We start from the raw sequence: 21,637 nt of genomic DNA, 5'->3' as shown, positions 1-21,637 counted from the left end.
TGGACATCTTCCGATGTGGAACGTAAGTAAGCATGATGCATCTTTAATCTTCTGCATTAGGTTCCTTGGCCGTCCACTGCTTTCATGGTCCTCAGCGTTGCCCATTTCTTCCAGCTTCTTCAAAAGAGCTTGAACAGCACATCTTGAAACCCCAGTCTGCTTTGTCTGGTAGAGACGCTGCTGATGCACTAAAACTCTCTTGTGTCTTGTTGCTGTGCTCAGTCTTGCCATAGTATCTATCCTGTGACATGAAACTGTCTTCCACAACCTCACCTTAGTAGCAGAGTTTGAATGTTCTTCACCCAGGTTTAAGCCTGTGTTCTACCCTACATATGGAATTGATGATCATTAGCTCCTGCTTGGTATGAGTGGTTTTTCATATACCTGACTCTAATCCTACAAAACCCATGACCTTGTGCACCTGTAGAATTGATGCTGGTTTGAAGCCAAAGGGTAGTCCCATCAAATATTTGATTTAGATTTTTCTTTTGTTTGCTCACTTTGCATTTTGTAAATTGATGAAAATAAAATTATATTTTTTTGAAAACATTGTTACTTTACAATATTTCTAAACACCCGCCTAATACATTTGCTTAGTACTTTATGTATATATAGTATAGTGGCCTGGATTCTGTCATGCGATCTTCCCAAAATCTCCAGCACAGCAGAAATCAGACTGTTGGTCTGAGTAGGTTATGGGTTGTGAACAAGAAAAGTTCTACTTCACTGCCCAGTGCTGCTGATTTTCGCATGTTTCAGACACTGGATGCTAGCTGGGAGATGTTCAGACTGATCTCAGGGCTGGGGTTTATGCACATTTTTTCGCAGCTAAAAAAAATGTGCATTTATTATTTTTTAGGAGCCAGTAAAGAGTTGTATCCACTATCAGCAGAGTGTGGGTGCAATGTCAGGCTCCTGCAGACTGACAGTGTAGATGTCTGCCCGTACCTCCGATAGGCAGCCAGTTACTGAATGACAGGAAGATCAATAAACTGAGATATCAACAGCAGCCTTGGTAGTTCATTGAAAACTACAAGCCGTCAGCCTCAAAGACTGATGGTGCTTGTAGTTCATGAATTCACAGAAATCTGTGAATGAATGGCGCAACTGTCTGGGCTCTTTTTTCATTCTGAAAGTGGGTGCGGGGAGAAGAACCCTGACCCACTCTCGGAGATGGGGGAGGGAACAGGCAGATGCGGAACAAGTTGCACTCTAAATATGGGTGCAACATGTTCACAAAAGTAAGGATATCCTTTAACCATATATCCTTTAACCACTTGCCAACCCCACTATAGCCGAATATATGGCTACAGCACGACCAGCCAGTTCTGAGAGGGCGCCATATGTTGTCCTCCCATGATCGTGCCCGCCGCGGCGCACTCTGTGTTCGCAGTGTCCTCTGGACACTGCTGATCACAGATTAAGGTAAAGAGCCAATCAGCGGCTCTTTACTACGTGATCAACTGTGTCCTAACACAGCTGATCATGATGTAAACAGAGAGGAGAGCAGTTAACCGGCTTGTGTAAAAGGGACCTGCACAATGATTATCAGTGCAATCCTAATAGTGCCCACCAGTGCTGCCAATCAGTGCCCACCAGTGCTGCCAATCAGTGCCTCCTGATAATTGCCGCCTACCAGTTCTCATCAGTGCAGCCTATTGGTGCCGCCTCATCAGTGAAGGAGACAGATTTCCTGTTTACAAAATTGTATAACAAACTATGAAAACAATGTTTTTGTTTTGTTTTTGTCAAAATTTTTGGTCTTTTTATTTTCTTTGTTTAGCAAAAATTAAAAAACCCAGTGGTGATTAAATACTACCAAAAGAAAGCTCTATTTATGTGAAAAAAATTTATAAAACTGTCATATGAGTACAGTGTTGCATGACCGCACAATTGTCGTTCAAAGTGTGACAGTGCCGAAAGCTGAAAATTGGCCAGGGCAGGAAGGGGGTGAAAGTGCCCTGTAGGCAAGTAGGTATAAAATTTGGTACTTCTGGGGTCAGTCCCTCTCCAAAGGGGCTGTTAGTCCCTCTTCAAAGGTGCTGGCAAACAGTAGCTCTATCCTTTAGAAACAGACCTTATTCTGGTCTTGGGCTGCTGCCTTTCTGAATTGGACTTGCAGGAGATAAGGGGTAAGTGTTGAGGAGCGGCCAGTATAAAAGTTCATAACAAACAAATTTTTATTTGACAAGGATTATCAAGAGAAGCCAATGTGTTTCGGGGGAAATGCCTCCCTCTTTCATATTAGGTAGTAGATATTTGACTAACGGTAAATAACTGATTAGGAAACCTGTGATGTAGGCTTGATCTGAGCTGTCAGACCTGTTGGCTTACAGCGCTCACCCCTAAACAGTGTGATGATACTTTGTCATTGTCTAATGAGCCAGCAAGTAAAATAGAAAGCTGCAGAGCTTCAACCGGAAATAGTGGTGGTCACTTTCTGGCTGTTAAGTCTGGCAGACGTGTGTGTGATGATCGTCTATCAAACATTTTTGCCAGAGCTGTCAAATTTTATTTCAAAGTCAAATTTAAAATTCCATTTAATTGCAGGTCGCATCAGTATTAGGGTTGCCCTCAAAGTGCTGGTTGTATCTGTAAGATTAGATGTCCAGGGCACCCCACTCCCCCTTACATCAGATGTCCAGGCCCCCCCCCCCTTTTAAGAAGTCAAGAGTCCTCCACCCACTTACATCACCGTGCAACCCCCTAACCTTGTGCTGCTGCTAGGAAGAAGCTGGGAAGCAGAAAGTGCAGGGTTTTGAGGTAGACTGGAGCCAACTGCCGGAGTCTGCTGAATCCTGAGACCAGGGGAAAAGCGAATCAGTGGGAAATTGCAGCTGCACAGAGAGGCCCAGAATCTGTAGGAGGAGTTCTGTCCTCTCTGTTGCGGACTGCTGAGACGGACAGGAAAGGGGGGAAAGGCAAAGACGAGCCACTCTGCGGCTGCATGGAGAAGCGCAGGATCTGGTGGAGGAGTTCTGTACTCCTCTGCTGCCAACTGCTAAGACAAGGTAGGGGCGGAGATGAGGGGGGAAGCAGCAGCTGCAAGAGAGGGCCACATGAAATAGCCTGGCCAGCCTTGTGTTTGACGTGTGTGATTTTTGCAGATGATGTACATGTATATTTCTCCTCTAAAGTGGAATTCTAGTGAAATGTGCTAAATAGATATTTTCAATTGTTTTCTACAGCTCCTGCCAGCAACTATAGCACTGCCCCTCCTAAGAAAGACCATCAAGAGCAGATATCGACTTACCTTAAGCAGGTGAAAGAAGCATTGGGAGAAGAGAATTATAAGCGCTTTTCTGCAGCCCTCACCTCCTACAAGAAGACGGACAACTATGACACAATGGTGTGCGAGATTGCAGCTTTGCTTACAGAGAAACCAGAGCACTACCCTCTGCTGAGAGGTGAGCGATGCAGTCTATTCTCTTCATTTCCATAGTCTTATCAAATAGTAAATAAACCTAAATAAAAAAAAAGATCCTGTTCCCTCAAAACATGAATAACACAGTGCTTGTGCTGTATAATTTGGCCCCCTGTATAACCTAAAAAAAAACTGGCTGATCCTGCCTGGCTATGCTCTCCCCCCTATAAACTGACCACGGTTTATCATGGCTGCTGAGCCCTGAAACCATGGTCAGTTTACATGCCTCTGTCATCCGCAGCTCTGCCCCCCTCCCCCAGCCTGTCAGCTCCGTCCACTTCCCAGCCCTCCCCTCCTGCTGCTATCCTAACTATAGTATAACCATTCTATAGAAAAAAAAGTGCAGCGCTAAATTAACTGATACAGTGCAGTGATAGTGTATCAAGGATAAAAGAAAAGTGAAGATAGTTGCTATATAATAACGAGTCCCAGGTATTTTAAGGTTAAACCATAAATGTGGAACCATCAAGACTTGTATAGGTGATCAAGTAGGAGTTCCCACACCAACAAAGTGGATAATGAATGCGCCCACCAGTCTGAATAAGACCTATTTTATACTTATTACTCCTAGCACCAGGTGCTAGTTTTTTTTGTATGATTATATACATACTGTATGGACCTTCCCGTTTCCAAAATTTTTACTGAACAGAATTTGCGGCCCCTTGGGAAAATGAACTGCCCAACCCGCTGTAAAGCATAAATGATGGGAAATTGTGACGGAAACCTCTTACCCACACTGTACTTGTGGTCTTCCGTCAGTATACGGCTTCCTCGCAGTCATGAACATAGATAACAAATCCCAGCCACTGTCATACAAAACTAGCCTTACAGTTTGTATACTGGAAACAACTAACTCCTTTATTAAAACAAACAGACTTTTAAACACTTTAGAAGTAGGTTGGTCACTACATGAATATTTACCCAAAACATAACACAATGAATAGCTAACGAGGTACAGCTGACTCATGGCTAATCCCATCTAGACAAGGTTATTATTCACATGCTAATTAGCTCAGCGTACTTAAGTCAGCCTGGAAGCCCAGACTGCCGACACCAAAGGTAAAACAAGATATAATATACATTATTATAGTGTAAATACTGAGAACCCACAGTAAACAATAGGTGAGCAAATCGGCATAATTTACAATGCGTGGAAGACAGGCGTTTGAGCTGATGACATGCATCTGTTACAAGTCTGACCAACTGAAGCAGTCCAAACCATCAATTTATCTGTCACAAAGTTTTTTCACTGTCAGTGATGGTGCGTACCGTCACATATCTTCCCCCCAAAGGTTGACGAACCAGGTACCAGACCCCCAACTGGTCTGTGCCTGAGTTCGTCGGGTAACAAGTCCCAAAGAGTCAATCCATCATGGCAGCTTCCTTGACAAAGTTCCACATAGCTTGTAAGTTTGTCCTGGCAAGGCGCATGGAGCGTTACAGAAATGAAGCGTAAGTTCAGCCATCTCTATTCAAGAGTATCGCCACCTTTTGAAAACATCCTTTGAAACAGCCATGCCTTGGGAGACCCATGGATAACATCAAGCTTGATTGACCCATTTGCTATACGGTACTTGGGTCCATAACCTCTGGTGAGCGCATTTATTATCCACTTCATTAGTGTGGGGACTCTTTCTACTTGATCACCTGTACAAGTCTTGATGGTTCCACATTTATGGTTTAACCTTCAAAAAGCTGGGACTCGTTATTGTATATCAACTATTTTCACTTTTCTATTATCTTTGATACACTATCACTGGACTGTATCAGTTAATTTAGCGCTGCACTTTTTTTGTATAATTGTTTGAACAACTTTATATCGTTTGATGTGCTGGCAGCTTTGCTTATATGTTGAATAGCGCAGTAAGATTTTTGCTATATAATTATAGTATAACCATACAATCCCCTCTGTAAAATAACATTGTGTCCCAGTGTCTGTGTTTATATAAAAAAGATGCTGATTTCTACCTTATATCAGAGCGTCTCCCGACGCTCACGTGACTGCTCGGCTCTCTCTCCTCCCTGGAGTGGAGAGAGGCAAGGAATCAGGTGAGCGCAGGAAGAGGCTCTGATTTAGGGTAGAAATCTGCATATTTTTTATATAACACAGACACTAGGACACATAATGTTATTTTACAGGGGGGATTTTATGGTTATACTGTAGTGGGTTAACAACCACTTTAAAAATAAGCCCTCACTGACCTCGTTAGCTGCAGACACGATGGTGCATTTCAGTACTTCTGCTGTAAACTTTGTTGATGACGTTGTTCTCCTCTTAGCAGTCAAGAACAGGTCCTGTTATCCCCTCCCAGAGATTCTGTTACTGCTTGGAGGGGGGAGCTGTGCTGCTAAATGGTTATAGTGTTAACAATACTGACTTTGTTTTTTTTAATGTTTTTTCTGTATTAGAATTTCACAGGTTTGTCCGGGTTCCTCACAAGAAAATGTTTAACAAGCTATGCGAGGACTTAACCGGAAGCAGTGCTAGCAAGAAAAAACCCCCAGAGATGCCTCATTGCAGCAACGGGAGGTCATCAACACCCACACCGCAAGCATCAGAAGATATCCACAAACTGGATCCAGAGGCTGCTAGGTTCAATGGGGAATCTACTGACAAGTCTGAAAGTAAGCGCAACTTCTAACCTGGTCTTATTGCCATGGTACCATCTTTGCTTCCTTGCTATGTGGTGCCATTTTCCTCAAATCTTGGCCAAGGGTTGTGGCTCTGCAATCATTCAAGGCCCCTACTGTGACCTAAGAGTCTCACAAGATGGCTCCAAACACTGGAGCAGTGCGAAGAAGAGTATCACAGAAGTTGGATACAGGGATTCGTTTTTGTATTTATTGTATTTCTTGTAAATAAATATTGTTTTTTTTTAATTATATTTCTTGTAAATAAAATGCTAATGTCATTTAAAAAACCCCTCCATGACAGGTTCTCTTTCATTAAAGCACAGCTTACATTATAACCAATACATTGGTATATTACATTGTTTACATTAAATGGCATTATAACAAATGTGCTTTAAAGATAAATACTATTATTTGATACCACCGCAATGAAAATTCCCCATGCTTTTTATCTTCTCAGATGTGTTTTGAGTGTTTTCGTCTGGCCTCCAAACCTAAAAATCGCAACGTTTAATGTTGTTATATTTGGTAATAAGAATGAGTGACAAAACCTTATTTGTTTGAACTTGAACTCCCTCTTGTTGTCTCTTCCTCTTTCTTCTGCCAAGTTTCTGGCCAAGCAGAAAATCCCAGTGAAGAACAAGTGCATATATATCCGCTTCCTTTTAGGACTGTAGCAGGTAGGTAGGTTCGTGTAGCTTTGTGAGTGCTGCATACATTAATCAAACGTTTATGCACTGTAGTATGCTTACAGTTCCACTCTGCTTTTGAAAAATGTTATGATCGTAACTTCCTTTTCATTGAAGAATAAAGTTCACCCTAAATGAGATGGCCAAAAAAAAAAAAGTGTGTGCCAAGCAATTTGCTCAACAGTACTTAAGTGTTATTTCTCTTACGTCCTCCGACAGTCGCCGCCTCCTCTAAGTCATCACTGTTGGGTATTGTCATCTGCTCCGCAGGAGTAGCTAAGCATATAGACTTAGTTAAAAACAAAAGGCATTTGCATGTGTACACCCCTGGGGGCTGTCCCATCTAGTCAATAACCCCCTGCAGTGCCACTCCCAACTCAGTTTTAATTTGCCTAGCATCAGGAGTAGTCAGGCTTTCCCTGTGCTGGGGCTTCGGTCTTATTTTTTATTTGATTTTCTTGAAAAATGTCAGTTTTTTCTTTCTTTACTAGCTGTTTATTTTGTCAGCTTTAGTTTTAGTCGACTCTTCGGACGAAGATGGACATGCGGTGCTGGGATTCGGACTGGCCGCCCTGGTTCTCCAGGGCACAGAGGGTCAGATGGACCCCCAGCCCGCCATCGAGCGTTCAGCTATAGTTCGCCCTGGCATTATGAACGACCCATCCCTGTTCGCAGCAGGGATGCAGCTGTGAGGTGGCTACCTCACTGGACGCATCTGCGACTCAGCAGTGCAATGTCCCTGGCAAACGGCATTCCCTGTCAGGTGGGGACAGCGGCTTTCCGTTCCTGTGAGGCTCCCCACGCCATCGGGTACAGGTAAGTACTTCTGTGTGGGGCCTCTGTGTGGGGTGGCAGTCCTGTGTTCCCCATGTCTGTGCCTTGGGTGGCTCCCTACTGCGATCCCTGCGGGGATCGTTTGTACATGCGCTGCGGCGCTGTGTGTGTTTGGGGGTCCCCCTTCCCTGGGTCACTTCGGTGTTTGGGGGTGCAGGCTGTGTATGGACCGCAGCGGGGTGTCACCGCGCGGTCCGCCATTTTTTTATACACACTGGGCAGGCATGTGTGCTTCTCTATGGGCAAAACAACATGCTGATTTGGCGCCATTCGCCGCCATTTTTGCGGTGACCGACCTCTCGGTTCGGCCGCAGGTCGGTGGCCATTTTGGTGAAGTCTCCCATACGTTTCTATGGGGCAGCCATTTTCCCTGGGTCAGGCAGCAGATTAGTTCAGCCTACTTTTGCAGCACTTCCTCTTTCCTCTGAAGCAGGACAGCGGTGGCAACACTCTGCGGGGCTCTGCAGGTTATTGCTCTCAATATATCTCTGTATTGTCGCTTCTGGCTCAGTTTTGTCTCCTTTCCTGTTTGGGGGGTCTTGTTGTCTTTATAGCTGAAGCGGTGGGCTGCGCACTCGCAGCGCTTTTAAAGGGACAGCACCTAATTCTTACACTGTCCTTTTTTTCTCATTTGAGCATGGATTCTCAGGATAGCAAATTTCCACCAGCTTTGGTGGGGGCCCCCAGTTCTCCTGTGCCCCCTCTGAGACCTGATTTGGCCGCTGTAGTGGCGACTTCGGTGTCCAACATGGAAATGCTGATGGCTGAACGTGCTGCTCGTAAAAGGCCCAGATTGTCCTTCTCCTCTGATTCAGATGATGATATGGCTGCTGCTGCTGCGAGCGTGCCCTTTTCAGGGTCCCGCTCATCCTTGGACCTACAGGGGTCTGAGGTGGAGGTGGAGGGGGTTGATACCTCCTCTCCGGGGGTATTTCTGTGAAGGAAACTACATTTGGAGGATGAGCCCAGTCCTCCGGGCGTTGTGTCCTCCTTTGGGACGCACAGGACCCGCAAGTCGGCGCAGGTTTTCCCCTGTCCCGCTGAGTTTCATTACACTGTTAATGAACTGTGACGCACGTTAAAACGTCCGTTCGTGGTGCCTAGTCGGTTCAAATTGCTTTATCCCTTTGCACCGGCTACGGAATCGCGCTGGTGTGTGCCTCCACAGGTGGATCACACGGTTGCAGTGTTAAACAAGGCTACCTTGGTTCCTACAGAGGATTCCCCGGTTTTCCGGGATCCAACGGACCGGCGTTTGGAGTCTTTGGCCCGCCATTCCTATACGGTGGCGGGCTCTCTGCTCAAACCCATTTTCGCGTCCGTGTTAGTGGCGCAGGCGGTTGCTGATTGGACTAAGGTGCTTAGGAGCAACCTTGTGTCTGATGATGTTCCGCCTGCCCGGCTGGAAATGGTGTATCAAATCCATCAGGGAATCATGTATCTTTGTGATGCGGCCTTGAATGAGGCCCCCTTGGTGGTGCGTCTCTCCAGTGTCTCGGTGCTTAACCGACGACTGATATGGCTGAAGAGCTGGTCGGCTGACCAGTCCTCCCGGAAAACAGTTGCTGATTTTCCCTATGCTGGCTCTCGCCTTTTTGGCGAGGCGTTGGATACCCTGGTAAAAGGCGTCCCGGGGGGCAAGAGCACTATGCTGCCCCAGAACCCTAAGCACAAGCCCTTCCGGGGCAAGCGGGGTTCTGCGCCTAGAGCCACTCAGGGTTCCTTTCGTGCCTTTCGGAACCAATCCAAGGGCAAGCCCTTCAAGTCCCAGGGAGGACAGAAAAAGCCCTGGGCGGGTAAGCAGAAGTCAGGCAATGCCGCTTCGGCGGGCCAGTCCAACTCTGCCTGAAGGGACGCCCTCACCCGTTTCAGGGGTGGGGGGACGTTTGCGCGGTTTCCTCCAACCTTGGCTGCTCCGGATTTCGGACAGGTGGGTTCAGGAAATCATTCGGTCTGGATACAAGATGGAATTTCTTTCCCGGCCAGCGGACCGATTCTTCCCCTCAAATCTTCATTTGTCTCCGGGCCGTCTGCAGGACCTGCACCGTGCGGTTCAGGACCTCCTGGCTCAGGGAGTGATTGTCCCGGTACCTCACCGGGACAGGTTTCGGGGTTTTTATTCCAATCTGTTCACTGTGCCCAGAAAGGAGGGCAAAGTGCGTCCTATTCTGGACCTGAAAGCTCTGAACTGCTTTGTGCAAGTTCGAAAATTCCGTATGGAATCTCTCCGATCGGTGGTGGCTTCTCTGAGCCCAGGAGAATTCCTGGCTTCGATAGACCTCCAGGACGCGTACCTACATGTTCCCATCTTCGAGGGTCATCAGCGGTACCTGCGTTTTGCCGTCGCGGAGGACCATTACCAGTTTGTGGCGTTACCTTTCGGTCTCGCTCGCTTCGGCTCCAAGGTTCTTTACCAAGGTTTTGGCGCCAGTTCTGGGCCTACTGAGGGCTCAGGGCATTGCGGTCTTGGGGTATCTGGACGATCTCCTCATAAGATCAAGTGTCAGTCAGGATCTGGTGCGCGATCTGTCCACCACGGTCCAGACGCTTCAGGAGTTCGGATGGACCATCAACATTCAGAAATCATCATTGTCCCCTTCGGTTCGTCTTCCCTACCTGGGGATGATTCTGGACTCTGCTCAGGCGAGGCGAAGGTGTTCCTGCCGGAGGACAAGCTCCGAACATTGCGGGACGAGATCAGGTCCCTCAGGGATGTACCGGCCTCGTCTCTCAGGACCTGTATGCGGGTCCTGGGGTTAATGGTGTCGACCTTCGAGGCGATACCCTTTGCTCAGTTTCACACGCTGGCTCTCCAAGCGGAGATCCTGGCCAAATGGGACGGACTGGGTATCTCCTGCGTATCTCCTTGAGTCGTCAGACAAAATTGGCTCTTTTGTGGTGGCTCCAGTCCCCATCGGTGACAGAGGGCAAGTCCTTCCGTCCGTTGGTGTGGACGGTGATTACCACGGATGCCAGCCTGTCGGGCTGGGGTGGAGTCCTGGGCAACCTGTCTGCCCAGGGCACTTGGTCGGAGGAGGAGTCCTCTCTTCCGATCAACGTCCTGGAATTGCGAGCAATAAAGCTCATCCTCCTCCAGTGGTCGGACCGCCTACAGGCTCGTCCTGTCCGGTCACAGACGGGCAATGCTACCGCGGTGGCTTACATCAACCACCAAGGGGGCACCAGGAGTGCTCGGGCGGCCTGGGAGGTGACCGACATTCTGTCTTGGGCTGAGATTCATGTTCCGGCAATCTCGGCGGTTCACATTCCGGGTGTGGAAAATTGGCAGGCCGACTATCTGAGTCGCCAGACCCTGGACCAGGGGGAATGGTCCTTGCACCCGGAGGTCTTCCAAATGCTGTGTGCGAGGTGGGGATCCCCGGACGTGGATCTGTTTGCATCTCGGCTAAATCAAAAGGTGGAAAGGTTCGTGGCAAGAACGCGCGATCCGTTGGCGGACGCCTCGGATGCGTTAGTGGCCCCTTGGCATCAGTATCGTCTGATGTATGCCTTTCCTCCGATTCAGTTACTGTCCAGGTTCCTCCGCAGGCTAGCCTCGGAACCGCACCTGGTGATTCTTGTAGCGCCGGACTGGCCTCGCCGGTCCTGGTATGCCGACGTTGTTCACCTGGCAGTGGCGCCCCCGTGGCGACTGCCAATGCGGGAAGATCTTCTGTCTCAAGGACCGATCTTCCATCCTGCTTTACAGTCGCTGGCTTTAACGGCCTGGCTGCTGAGACCCAGGTCCTGAGGGACAAGGGTCTCTCCTCTGAGGTTATCCCTACTCTAATCAAGGCTAGGAAATCCTCCTCTGGTAAAATCTATTACCGTACTTGGAAAGCTTATTTTGCCTGGTGTGAGTCCAGGGGGTTCTCTCCTCGATCGTACTCGGTGTCAAGAGTGTTGGCTTTCCTCCAGTCTGGAGTGGATCAGCGCTTGGCGCTGGCCACGATAAAGGGCCAGGTGTCTGCTCTGGCTATCCTCTTCCAACGCCCTGTGGCGTCTAATTCCTTGGTCCGCACCTTCATTCAAGGTGTGCGACATTTGGCTCCTCCCAGGAAGGAGCCTTTACCTCCATGGGACTTGAACTTGGTTCTGTCCGTGCTACAGCGTGCTCCCTTTGAAAATATCAGGGAGATCTCTTTGCCTCTGTTATCAAAGAAGGTCGCCTTTTTGGTGGCGATCACTTCGGCTCGCAGGGTGTCGGAGCTGGCGGCGTTGTCTTGCCGCTCCCCTTACTTGATAATCCACAAGGATAAGGTGTTGTTGAGAACACTCCCGTCCTTTCTTCCCAAGGTGGTCACTGAATTTCACCTTAATGAGGAAATTGTCCTGCCTTCGCTTTGCACGAAGCCTAAACATCCGAAGGAGATTGCTTTGCATTCTTTGGATGTTGACCGGGCAATCAGGGTTTACCTGTCGTCTACAGAATCCTTTCGTAAGACGGATTCACTGTTTGTTCTTCCTGAGGGATCTCGGAAGGGCACGGCTGCGTCTGCAGCTACCATTGCCAAATGGATCAGACAGACCATTGAGCAGGCTTATGCTTTGAAGGAATGGGTTCCACCCTTTCCTGTTAAGGCGCACTCTACTAGATCTGTGAGTACGTCCTGGGCTTGTTGGCATCGGGCCTCGGTGGCCCAGGTGTGCAAGGCTGCGACTTGGTCGTCGGTGCACACTTTTTCCAAGTTCTACAAAGTAGATGTTCTGGCATCAGCTGATGCTTCCTTTGGCTGCAAAGTTCTCAGTGCGGCGGTGCCGTGAAGGACCCTTGTTTTTTTTTACGGGTCCCTGGCTGTTGGTGTTTGCTTTCCTGGGCTGTTGCTCCTGTTGAGCATTGTTTTTTTCTGTTGCCCAGAAGGTTCTCTACAGTGCAAGTAGGATTCCTTTCTCTGATGTGGGTACTGTGGTGCTTTGTTCTATGGTTGCGTCTCCCACCCCTCATGTCTATAATGCTTTGGGACATCCCAACAGTGATGACTTAGAGGAGGCGGCGACTGTCAGAGGACGTAAGAGAAAACTGAATTTTTGTAAAATCTTACCTGTAAAATTCCTTTCTCTGAGTCCTCCGACAGTCGCTGCCCCCGCCCCTCTTTTGGGGTTCTTGTTACTTACTGCTATGCTACCTAAACTGAGTTGGGAGTGGCACTGCAGGGGGGTATTGACTAGATGGGACAGCCCCCAGGGGTGTACACATGCAAATGCCTTTTGTTTTTAACTAAGTCTATATGCCTAGCTACTCCTGCGGAGCAGATGACAATACCCTATATGCCTAGCTACTCCTGGGGAGCAGATGACAATACCCAACAGTGATGACTTAGAGGAGGCGGCGACTGTCGGAGGACTCAGAGAAAGGAATTTTACAGGTAAGATTTTACAAAAATTCAGTTTTTTTCACATGTAACAGCAGAAAGGCAAAAGACAGCAGGGGCCAAAAATTCCCCTTCATCAGGGCTATAAAACAAGGACCAAAAGAAGCGATTCCTATAGAAGTATTGGTGAAGGTTAAGCCAACTCTCTACAAGAGAGCATTAACCACTTCAGCTCCGGTAGGTTTAGATCCAGTAGTCACCGCAGTCTGGCCAGCGAGCGCGCATAGATCTGAACGCTGCGCTAGAGATTGTGCTCTTGGTAGAAATTCTAAATGAGTGCCACATCCGTAGGTAAATGGAACAAACCAAAAGAGGTTCCCCTAGTGGTGGGACTTTAAAGGCACTTCAAACATAGAACAAAATCATAGTAATATGCAAGAAACTTTATTCAATAAATAGACATATAAAAATATTAAAATAGGCAAGCAGTGTACAATACATAACACAGATTGCAGGAGACAACCACAGAAAACAAGGGTAAGTACCCAACGCGTTTCGAAGTGACTAACAACTTCTTCTTCAATGAAGACAATTACTTCATTGGGTATATATAAGGTTTGACCACCACTTTAATCTACATTTTCACTGCCCTTGACTTGTCTTTGGCTACTACGTACCGATACCACGTGGGAAACTACTTGGGTTTCCTTTGGGCATTCAGTGAAAGCTCCAACTTTAGGACAGCCCATTTCCAAAAGCTGTCCTAATCTGCTGGTCATACAATTTAATATTTTATCAATGTCGCCTTTCCAGTCTGGGCTGGAAGGATGCATCTCCACAGGAGTGTGTTCTACAATGTCCATATATTTGACCTGGTAGTTGCAAGAAATGCATAGATTCAACTATTGATTAGGATTTTATGATTAGGCAGTGGAAACGAGTTTATTAGAGAGCGCCGACCATGTGCATGAAACTAAGTAGGATTAAAATAATGCTAAGGGGTCTGTGTATTAATATTTTGACACAAGATTCACACAGCCTTCACTCAGGGTTCACTCATTCTTCCAATTAAACGGGTTGTAAAGTCAGAAGTTTTTCTTTTATCTGCATTCATTTTATGCATGAAGATAAAAAAAACCTTCTGTGTGCAGCAGCCCCCCCCCCCCCCCCCCAATGCTTTCCTGAGCCCATCTCTATCCAGCGGTGTCCACGACTGTCTCAGCCATCTGGGACTCCCCTCCTCAATAGCTGAGACACAGCAGTGACTCCATTGGCTGCCTCTGCTGTCAATCAAAGTCAGTTAGCCAATGAGGAGAGAGAGGGTTCGGGGCTAAACTGCAGCTCCGTGTCTGAATGGATACTCGGAGCTGTAACTCGGCTCAGGTGCCTCATAGCAAGCTGCTTGCTGTGGCAGCGCTCAAAGGGAGGGAGGGGCCAGGAGAGACAAAGAGGGACCTGAGAAGATGAGGATCCAGGCTGTACTGTGCAAAACAAACTGCACAAAGCAGGTAAGATGAACGTGTTCTTTTTATTGAAAAAAAAAAAAACTAAAATTTTACAATCCCTGTAAATTCAATTTAGAAAAATGTCTGAATTTTGGATGATGTTATTAAATCTTTTCTGGAAACATTTATAAATTGAACCCTTAACCCCTTCAGACCAACCGTACACAAATTTGTGGCATCACTGGCCTGGGCTTTGTGGTTCCGCACATTTGCGTATCTCCCTTTGTGCTGGGAGCGTGGCTGCACGATGTGCTCCCAGCAAAGAGACTGAGGCCCCACTGAGAGCCCCAGGCCCTGTTCTAAAGATCAGGACCTGGAACATCTTAATCCGGGTCACCTGATGGCTATGATAGCCTCTGTTTTGTTATCACAGTGAGTCACTGTGTTTTCTGTCTGTGAATGGATGAGAGAGATAAATTGTATCTTTCTCTGTCTTTGAAGAGATATAAAAGTGTGTGTGTAGAAAAAAAAGTAGAATATTAATTAAAAAAATAAAAATACTTAGATCAATGTTTGATCTAGGTCAGTGCCAGGGTTAGTGTTTGGGTCAAGGTCAGGGTCAGTATTTTTTGTACAGGATTTTTTTTTTTTTTAAATTAGTATCTGCGTCGGTGTGTTTTTAACCACTTTGGAATGCCCGCTCTGTCTGTAATAAAATCACCTCTCTCCATGACCTTTTTATCACAAACTCATGTAATCTACTCGCCATCACCGAAACCTGGCTTCACGAATCCGACACTATGTCTTCTGCTGCCCTATCCCAAGGTGGTCTTCTCTGGACTCACTCCCCCAGACCAAATGGACGCAAGGGAGGGGGTGTTGGGATCCTTCTAGCCCCACATAGCACCTTTCAGGTACTTTACCCACCTCCCTCTCTGTCATACTCCTAATTTGAGGTACACTGCATTCGTCTTTTCTCCCCTGTTTCTCTAAGGATAGCTGTGATCTACCGCCCCCCTGGACCAGTATCGACCTTTCTTGACGACTTCTCTGCCTGGCTACCCTACTTTCTCTCTTCCGAAATCCCCACAATCATTTTCGGCAACTTTAACATCCCTTTAACTAACACTCCTGCCACTTCCAAAATTCTCAGTCTGACCTCCTCCTTTGACCCGAAGCAATGGATACATGCTCCTACTTACTCTGAAGGCAATATCCTTGACCTTGTTTTCTCCCACCTATGCACTCTGCACAACCTTTCAAACAATCCTTTCCCTCTCTCTGATCACTACCTTATCAATTTCACTCTCTCCCTCTCCTCCACCTCCTCTCCCTCCAGTTACCTTACAGTTACCCGCAGAAACCTACGCCATCTCAACCCTTCTCTTCTCTGCTACTGACCACCTCTGTGACAAAATCGCACCCCTGTCCTGCACCAACCTAGCCACTTCTGTCTACAACGCTTCACTCTTAGCCTCCCTGGACACACTGCCCCCCCCCCCCCCCCACTAAACACTGAATCAGGCCCCGACCCCTTCAACCTTGGCAAACGGATAACACTAGAAGTCTGAAAAAGCATAGCCTTGCTCTTGAACGCCTATGGCGTAAGACTAGGTCTCAGAAAGATTTCAACCAATATAAATCTGCCCTCCAAAAATACAATTCCAGTCTCCACACTGCCAAGCAGGCCTATTTTATTACTCTCATTAACAGCTTGTCATCCAGCCCCCGGCAACTCTTTGCTACCTTTAATTCTCTACTCCGTCCTCCACTACCTCCTCCCACTGACTCACTCACTGCCCAGGAGATTGCCAACCACTTCAAACAGAAGATTGATACAATTTGTAAGGAGATCATTGCTGTTCAGATACCTTTTATGCTTAATGTCCACAGGTGCAATCACTACTTCCCTCATTGAAACCCCACCACTATAGATGAGGTTGCTTAGCTACTTGCTAACGTCCACTTAACCACCTGCCCTCTGGATCCTGTTCCCTTGCAAATGCTACGTTCACCCTCTGGCCCTATTCTACGCTCTCTAACCCACATCTTCAATCTCTCCCTCTCTTCTGGCATCTTCCCCAACTCTCTAAAACATGCACTAGTCAGCCCCATACTTAAAAGCCCTCGCTGGACCCAACCAATCTTAACAACCTACGCCCTATTTCCTTGCTCCCCTTTTTATCCAAACTCCTTGAACGTCTGGTCTACAACAGACTGTGCGACCACCTTGCAGAGAGTAGCCTCCTTGATACCCTTCAGTTTGGATTTCGGCCTCAACACTCCACTGAAACTGCTCTCCTAAAACTGACAAACGATCTATTAATGGCCAAAACCAATGGATGCTATTATGTACTTCTATTCCTGGACCTTTCTGCTGCCTTTGATACGGTTGACCGTCCCATCCTCCTCAAAAAATTCCATGCCTTTTGGTCTCCGTGACTGTACTCTTCACTGGTTATCTTCTTACTTATCCAAGCGAACCTTTAGCGTTACTTACAATTCTACTTCCTCCTCTCCTCTTCCCTTCTCTGTTGGCGCCCCCCAAGGCTCTGTTCTTGGATCCCTCCTATTTTCAAGCTACACACTCCTCTCTTGGTCAGCTGATAGCCTCCCATGGCTTCCAATACCATATCTACGCTGACAAATCTTTTTATCCACCCCCCCAGCTCACTCCCTCAGTCTACTCACGTATCACTTATTTACTATTCGATATATCAGTCTGGATGTCTCACCACTTCCTCAAACTCAATCCATCTAAAACCGAGCTTATAATTTTTCCTCCACCATGTGCTCCTTCTCCTGATCTCTCTGTCAATATCAATGACATTACCATTAGCCCATCCCCGCATGCCAAGGTCCTAGGTGTTGTCCTGGACTTTGAACTCTCCTTCAAGCCCCACATCCAATCCGTGTCCAAATCTTGCCACCTCAACCTCCACAACATCTCCAAAATACACCCCTTTCTAACCAAAGACACAACAAAGCTCTTAGTTCACTCCCTGGTCATCTCGCGCCTCGACTACTGCAATTCCCTTCTCATTCTCTACACAGGCTATCCCCCCTTCAATCCATCATGAATGCTGCTGCCAGACTCATCCCCCTTACCAATCGCTCAGTGTCCCCTGCTCCTCTCTGTCAAGCCCTCCACTGGCTTCCACTTACCCAACAAATTAAATTCAAAATACCAACAACATCTTACAAAGCAATCCACAGCTTAGCACCCAGCTACATCACTAGCCTAGTCTCAAAATACCAACCTAATTGCTCTCTTTGTTCTTCTCTTAACTTCCTGCTCTCTAGCACCCTTGTCACCTCCTCCCATACTCGCCTCCAGGACTTTACCAGAGCCTCTCCAATCCTATGGAACTCCTTACCCTTATCTGTCCGATTATCTCCTACTCTATTAGCTTTTAAACCCACCTCTTCAGAGAAGCCTATCTTACCCACACCTAACAACTATACCTCTATTTTCTCCATCAGCCCATCCCCCACGGTTATTGCCTTTTGTTTCACTTGACTTCTAGATTGTAAGCTCTAACGATCAGGGCCCTCTAATTCCTCCTGTATTGAATTGTATTGTAACTGTATTGTCTTCCCTCACATTGTAAAGCGCTGCACAAATTGTTGGCGCTAAATAAATCCTGTAAAATAATGTATAATAATAACTTTCAGACCGGAGGATTTTGCTACCTAATGATCAGGCCCTATTTCCTGATTCGGCATTGCGTAAATTTAACGGACAATTGCCCGGTCATGCGACGCTGTACCCAAACTAAATTGACGTCCTTTTTTTCCCACAAATAGAGCTTTATTTTGGTGGTATTTGATCACCTGTGCGATTTTTTTTTTTTTTTTTTTTTTTTTTTTTTAAATAAACAAAAAAAGAGCGACAATTTTGAAAAAAAAAAAAAAAACAATATTTTTCACATTCTTTTATATGAAATTCTCAAAAAGAAAAAATGTGAAAATCTAAATTTTTTTTAACATTTTAGGCCAATTTGTTTTCTGCTACATATTTTTGGTAAAAAAAAATCGCAATAAGCGTAATTTTGATTGGTTTGTGCAAAAGTTATTACATTTACTAACTACGGGAAAGATTTGTCATTTTTATTGTTTTTTTTTTCTTTTTACTAGTAATGGCGGCGATCTGCGATTTTTTTGCGGGACTGTGGCAGACAGATCGTACCCCTAACTGACATTTTTGACACTTTTGGGGGTACCATTGACATTACTCCAGTAATCAGTGCTAAAAATATGCACTTTTGCTGTAATAATGACACTGGCAGGGAAGGGGTTAACAGTATTGGTGACCAGGGGGTTAAATGTGACCCTAGGGACGTGATTCTAACTGTGGGGGGGGGGGGGGGGGGCGTGGCTTGTAAAGTCATCACGGAGATATGTGATCCTATATAGCAGGATCACATGACGTCTGTGATCACTTCAGGGAGAAGTACGGACGGCTGTGTTTACATCAGCCGTCCGTCCTTCTCTGTCAACGGGGAGAGATCGCCAGTGTCAGGCGGCCATCGGAGTCACCTGACACCCGCACTGGCTTCCCCGCTGACGAGTGGGGGCGGGAGTGTGCCGCTGGCGGCACGCGCTCACCCCCTAGCTCCTCCCAGGCGAGCGCCGTACATGTACGGGGTTTTGCCTGGGAGAGCCGACCTGCCGCAGTACATCTGCGGCGGCTGGTCGGCAAGCGGTTAAATAGGATAATAAAAAAAAGGAAAATGCACACTATTTTTTCTGGGCTGTACTACGGGTACAAACAACAACATAGACATATGTGGTAACACTGCGACTGTCAGGAGCAAGATAATTTATTTTGGGTTGTTCTTTGGTGGTAGGTTATGGTAGTAGCAAGAAATATACAGTGAAATTTTAAAAACTTTTTTTTTTACTATTTTGGGCCAATTTTCATTTGATAATAAAAAAAAATATCAGGAGATAGCTTATTACGATTTACTATTAAATGAAAGACCAATTTGTCCTGAAAAAAAAAAAAAAAACAGTTTAATCCACCTATGTATCTGTAAGCTGGTCATAGCTCTATTCCCTCATCGTTCTAAACAGCATGTACGGACGAATCTCTCCTGCTGGCTGTTGTATCCCGTAGATTTACCCACCAGAACTCTAACATTACAGCTTGATAGGACTATACACGTCGCGGTTGAGCTATTTTATACTTGGGCTGCAGAGTTTTACATCCACTGCCTGTCAAAAGTTGCCCATTGGGATCAATGGGCCCGCACCACAGCCACGAGCCAAATGCTTGCTTGTGGTGCGGTCCTGTGTTCAGCAATTAAATAAAAGAGAAGAAAGTAAAACTGGCATCCGGAGGCGTCCCCTTGGATTCCTATTCAGAAGATTGTAAGCAGTACCATCTGTCTGAAAGAGCCCAAAAATCGAAATAAAGTCCATGCACACCTGATACGTAGGTGGCCAACATCATAACATTTTTCCACGGAAATCCTTACTGAAGAATACTAACTTGACTTGAAATATTTCCTTATGACGATTTTTTTTTACCTTCCTCTGGACCAAGGCTGACAGAAATGAAAAGGTTGAACTTTCACATGTCCTTATGTTTCCACAGAATTTCATTATGCAAAGAAGCTAAAAAAAACAAACAAAACCAAGGTCACCTGGTGTCTGGTTACCTATCAGTAGTACAAGAGAGTCTTTTGTTCTTTGTCAGCAGAGATAGAAGAGGCATAATCAAAACTTCAACCCCCCCCTCCTCGTGTGTGTGTGTGTGTGTGTGTGTGTGTGTGTGTGTGTGTGTGTGTGTGTGTGTGTGTGTGTGTGTGTGTGTGTATATATATATCTATATATAGATAGATAGATAGATATATATACACAGTATCTCACAAAAGTGAATACACCCCTGACATTTTTTGTAAATACTTTATTCTATCTTTTCATGTGACAACACTGAAGAAATTACACTTTGCTACAATGTAAAGTAGTGAGTGTATAGCTTGTATAATAGTGTAAATTTACTGTCCCCTCAAAATAAATCAAGCCATTAATGTCTAAACCGCTGGCAACAAAAGTGAGTACACCCCTAAGTGAAAATGCCCAAATTGAGCCCAATTACCCATTTTCCCTCCCCAGAGTGATGTGACTCCTTAGTGTTACAAGGTCTCACATGTGAATGGGGAGCAGGTGTGTTAAAATTTTTGTGTTATCACTCTCACTCTCTCTTGCTGGTCACTGGAAGTTCAACATGGCTCCTCATGGCAAAGAACTCTCTTAGGATCTGAAAAAAAAATTGTTCTACATAAAGATGGCCTAGGCTATAAGAAGATTGCCAAGACCCTGAAACTGAGCTGCAGCACGGTGGCCAAGACCCTACAGGGATTTAACAGGAAAGGTTCCACTGAGAACAGGCTTCGCCATGGTCGACCAAAGATGTTGAGTGAACGTGCTCAGCGTCCTATCCAGAGGTTGTCTTTGGGGAATAGACGAATGAGTGCCACCAGCATTGCTGCAGAGGTTGAAGGGGTGGGGGGTTAGCCTGTCAGTGCTCAGACCATACGCTGCACACTGGATCAAATTGGTCTGCATTGCTGTCGTCACAGAAGAAAGCCTCTCCTAAAGATGATGCACAAGAAAGCCCACAAACAGTTTGCTGAAGACAAGCAGACTCAGGACATGGATTATTGGAACCATGTCCTGTGGTCTGATGAGACCAAGATAAACTTATTTGGTTCAGATGGTGTCAAGCGTGTGTGGCGGCAACTAGGTGATGAGTACAAAGACAAGTGTGTCTTGCCTACAGTCAAGCATGGTGGTGGGAGTGTCATGGTCTGGGGCTGCATGAGTGCTACCACCACTGGGGAGCTACAGTTCATTGAGGGAACCATGAATGCCAACATGTACTGTGACATTCTGAAGCAGAGTATGTTACCCTCCCTTTGGAAACTGGGCCACAGGGCAGTATTCCAACCTTATAACAACCCAAAACACCTCCAAGACAACCACTGCCTTGCTTAAGAAGCTGAGGGTTAAAGCCGGTTCACACTACCATGACCAGAAAGTCGCCCCATGAAGGAGCAACTTTTTAGCGTGACTTCGAAGAGACATGTTTAGAGACTTGTAAGGGACTTGGAAGAGACTTGTGCACTACTTTGAAGAGACTTAAATGATAGGCGACTTTGTCTGTGGGGAATGCCTGGCTAATCTTTTTCTTCTTCCTGGAAAGTCTGATCACAGTCGCTTGAAATAAGATAAGGATCCGACTTAGAGGCGACTCCCATTGAAGTCTATGTGCACAAGTCGGATAGAGGTCGCCTT

At 46.3% G+C, this 21,637-nt stretch overlaps 1 protein-coding gene across 1 annotated transcript in view; it reads left to right on the top strand.

The window, feature by feature from the left end:
• The window catches only part of RTEL1 (regulator of telomere elongation helicase 1), a 314,420-nt gene that overhangs the window by 227,594 nt on the left and 65,189 nt on the right, over positions 1 to 21,637 (top strand). Inside the window, exons 31-33 of the mRNA XM_082271526.1 lie at positions 3,189 to 3,407; positions 5,834 to 6,049; positions 6,664 to 6,735. Of these exons, the coding sequence (XP_082127652.1) occupies positions 3,189 to 3,407; positions 5,834 to 6,049; positions 6,664 to 6,735 (507 nt within the window). The remainder of the gene's footprint in view (positions 1 to 3,188; positions 3,408 to 5,833; positions 6,050 to 6,663; positions 6,736 to 21,637) is intronic.

The sequence above is a fragment of the Pelophylax lessonae genome (assembly GCF_965119305.1).
Source record: "Pelophylax lessonae genome assembly, chromosome: 11".
In the NCBI taxonomy this organism is placed as follows: Eukaryota; Metazoa; Chordata; class Amphibia; order Anura; family Ranidae; genus Pelophylax; species Pelophylax lessonae.
Note: the sequence above shows the minus strand (reverse complement) of the source record. Positions and strands in the feature narration are given on the sequence as shown.